This window comes from Cyprinodon variegatus, unplaced genomic scaffold, assembly GCF_000732505.1.
Source record: "Cyprinodon variegatus isolate N-32 unplaced genomic scaffold, C_variegatus-1.0 Scaffold18, whole genome shotgun sequence".
In the NCBI taxonomy this organism is placed as follows: domain Eukaryota; kingdom Metazoa; phylum Chordata; class Actinopteri; order Cyprinodontiformes; family Cyprinodontidae; genus Cyprinodon; species Cyprinodon variegatus.
The window spans coordinates 1,227,071-1,230,728 of NW_015150471.1; the positions used below are offsets into that span (position 1 = coordinate 1,227,071).

Below are 3,658 nucleotides of genomic sequence, written 5' to 3' on the forward strand. Positions count from 1 at the left end.
CCTCCATAAAAGTCAGGGTCAACCGGCCATTTAATTATAGCTGCAGGTTTGATTTTTGTGGTTTGCAGAATGTTTACTCATCTTGCTCACAAAAATATAAATCAGCTGTAGCTTAACTAACGTTAATGAGCTCTACTCGGTGGTGGTGCACTCTGGATGGTCACCGGGTAAAATGATGAGCTCCAAATTTGCTCCAACCTTGAAAAAAGAAAAGGTCTAACCCTGTCCTTGTGAAATCTTGGGTTTTTTGAAGAAATTAGTTAGGAAGAGAACAGGCAGTGGTTCTTGGGGTTGGTGGTGATAGGAAAATAACGGGAAAAGCTTTAAAATGTGAAAGACAGTGGGCCCTAAAGGGGCCAAAGCACTGTGTTTGTGCTGTTGTTCTTTGCTGCAGTGAATTTTACTGAGCTCCAACAGCAAGAATGACCGAATGACAACAGCTGCTGCTCTTTATTGCTTTCAGACATGTAACAGGTGCATCCATATAAACAGTGAGCTCCCATTTCAACACGCGGTTCAGCTTATTCATTTGATTGTTGATGTTCGTTGTTTCTCTCACCCTGCATGAAAACAATTGTTGATTTCTTTATATATTTTGTAATTCAGGTAGATTTTTGCAGTCTCAATTTATTTGAAATCACTTCATGTATGTAGCATAAATTTGCAAAATGTTGTCAAGGCACTTTACAGAGACAATTCTACCAAATCATACAGACAGAAACCCAACTGATTGCCTTTAAGAAGTTATACGTTTAATGAAGATTAACACGATGCAGTCAGCTGGTTTTCTCTAGATAGAAACTTTCAGCTGATCTGACTGTATGATCTGGTTGAATTGTCTCTATAAAGTGCCTTGAGATAACAAGTGTTGTGAATTTGCGCTATATAAATGAACTGAATTGAATGGTCGGATCAGCAGACTGTTAAAATGTCAATTGTGAGCTGCAGTGCTTCACCGGGACTTTCCAGGGAACACTGGAACTGGCAGGTTTGGCCTAGAGCCCTGATACTTCCACAGATCGAAGCAGAGTCTGAACTCAGTTGATGGATGGGAAAGGGTCAGGAGAATCTGCCAGCATCGGTTTGATCGGTTTGGTGGGGGTCAGTGTTGATTAGGTCAATGCATATTCATGATGGGATACAGACCTACAGTACAAAGCATAAACTATGTTACTGTACCCTGACTGTTATTAGGTATCAGGGTCAATTCTTAGAGCCATTGTTAGAAGCCCTCACAGGTGCGATGGGTCTACTAGTCTGAGGTCGTTCCTGCTGTCTTGTATACAAGCATGTAGAGACCCTGGGGCCAGGCTTTTGAGCGCCATTTTTAGTTGCTGCAATTACATTTTTCCCTTTATTGGTGACTTCAGATGAATTCCACTGTAGGTTAGTAATTTTCTATTTTCATCAAATGATATGGCTTCCCTTTGTTCCTAACACATTACCCATTCCACATCAGTATAGATATGCAACATGTTTTGATTTTCAGTTTGAGCCTCCTTAAGAGGGCCTCCGACCCATGTACAGAGGCCTTAGTCCTCCACGCAGCCTACCTGGGTTCGAATCCGGCCTGTGGTCCATTGCCGCATGTGTCTCCCCCTCTCTCATACCCCCTTTTACTTTCAGCCTACAGTAAAAAAAAACAAAAAAACAAGCCACTGGTGCAGAGGATAGGCATGGTCCTGACTGCTATTCTAACAAAGTTTTTCTGAAGGAGTAAAATATTGTATAGAGTAATTTGTACTTTTTTCAGGGTCCTTGCATAACAAATCAATTAGCTCCTCATATTAACCATTTAATGCGTTTTAGATCTAATTGAAGCAGAATTGCTGAGGCAGAAGCTGCTGGGTTACATTTTCTAAACAACGCATCTCCCAGGCTTCAATAATTAAAGATCTGTGGATTATATATCCTGTCATTTGGAAGAAATGACTAAAATTCGGTTTAAAATTGACATCAAAACATTTAAATACCCGATCAAATGTTTTTTTTTTTACTTTTATAGAGAAAGACGTAAATAACACAGTCCTTTTTAAACCCTCCTCTAACTGCAAGTAATCAGACAGTTTAAAGAAGTTTTCAGGTTTAACACCAAAATGGATACAGAATCACAGATGAATGCTGTGTTGTTCTTATTTCATTGTTGCCAATCGGATTTTTGATTCTGCTCTTGTACTGGACAGGGATCTTGTTGGATTTTCAAAAAAAAGAACAGCAACCTCAGAACTGGGCTTGGACTCTAAAAATGAACTATTTGCTCAATGTATAAAAAAGTTTATGTAGCTCACTTTGAAAAAACACATTTTCAGTCATTAAAAGTGATTTTTAGCTTATTTGTTTGCTGTTTGTTTGTGCTAGCAGAAAGGAAACACCGCGCTGCACATCGCCTCCCTTGCTGGACAGACCGACGTGGTGAAGGAGCTCGTCACAAATGGTGCAAACGTCAATGCACAGTCTCAGGTACGACACACTCAAACACACATGCATACTGCAAAGTATGGGGGAGTGTGTGCATGCATGCATGTTTATGAAAGCTGCACAAACTGTTGTGCAAACAGCATCAATCTGTGTGTTTGCTGTGTCAGCAGCTTTTGCTGTGCAGCTTGGCCTATATTCAATAGTCAACACACACACATTTAAAGTGGACTCTGTGACCACAGCACCAATGATAATATCTGTGTCAGAACCTGAAGCTGAGAAGTAAAATACAGAAGTTGTTTTTGACATGCTCTGATGTTTAGTTAGCTTTGAAACATTAGTGAGACTCTTCAACAATCAGGGGTTTTATTTTGCAACAGTCAATCAGTCTGTGAAATGTGCCTTTATTAAAACATTTGGTAAATCTGCACGTTTGGACCCTAAAGCTGATAATGTTGAACTATAAAGAGCAAATTGCTTCATAGTAAATCAACACCAGGAGATTTTCACAAATAAATCATTTTTATATCACATTATCATGTCCATTAATGTGTTTCTGATGACTTAATGTGGAGGAGATGATTCTGTTGATCCATGGGAGGATATTTAATGTGAGTGATTATCCCAATCAAGAAAACGCGCGAGAAAGGAAATCTCTCAGACCCAGAGATTCCTCTGCTCACTTTGCAGGAAATATTATGGTCCCTTAAGGCTTGTTTCCCTGGTTTTTCAATTCTTGTTACTGCTGCAGCACAGCTGCAGGCTTTCATTTAATCCATCAGGCAGTATCATGCATAAGTGCTGAATTTACTTAAATTTACACCTATTTAATTAAAAAGATAACACTTCTAAAAAAAAAATGTGAAACTGGGGAAACATTTGAAATGAATAGTTGATTAGATTGCCTACCAATGCACGAACATCCGATACAGTAACGTCTTTTAGGTTATTATTAATTAAGGCCTGCCCGAATAAAATCTGATTAAAACTAAATGTTTACTTTTAAAATGAGGGATTATACCTGACAAAAGTTTATTTCCAGGGGAAACGATTGCTTTTGTTGTTGTTACTATTATGTCATCTAAATGTACTGATTTTTTTTAAAACATGTTATCAGACAAAAATAACCTGATTGAATACAAAATGAAGGTTACAAATGTGGATTCATTATATTATGGAAAAGAATCTGTGCAAATATACTAGTATTGCACCAATACTGATACCCTTATACCGGTATTGG

General features: G+C 38.5%; 1 protein-coding gene across 4 annotated transcripts in view; it reads left to right on the forward strand.

Moving 5' to 3' along the window:
* The window catches only part of LOC107092921 (ankyrin-3-like), a 168,710-nt gene that overhangs the window by 53,546 nt on the left and 111,506 nt on the right, over positions 1-3,658 (forward strand). For all 4 annotated transcript variants that reach the window (XM_015387702.1, XM_015387693.1, XM_015387642.1 and 1 more), the window contains one exon: positions 2,362-2,460. In XM_015387702.1, coding sequence (XP_015243188.1) covers positions 2,362-2,460 — 99 coding nt within the window. The remainder of the gene's footprint in view (positions 1-2,361; positions 2,461-3,658) is intronic.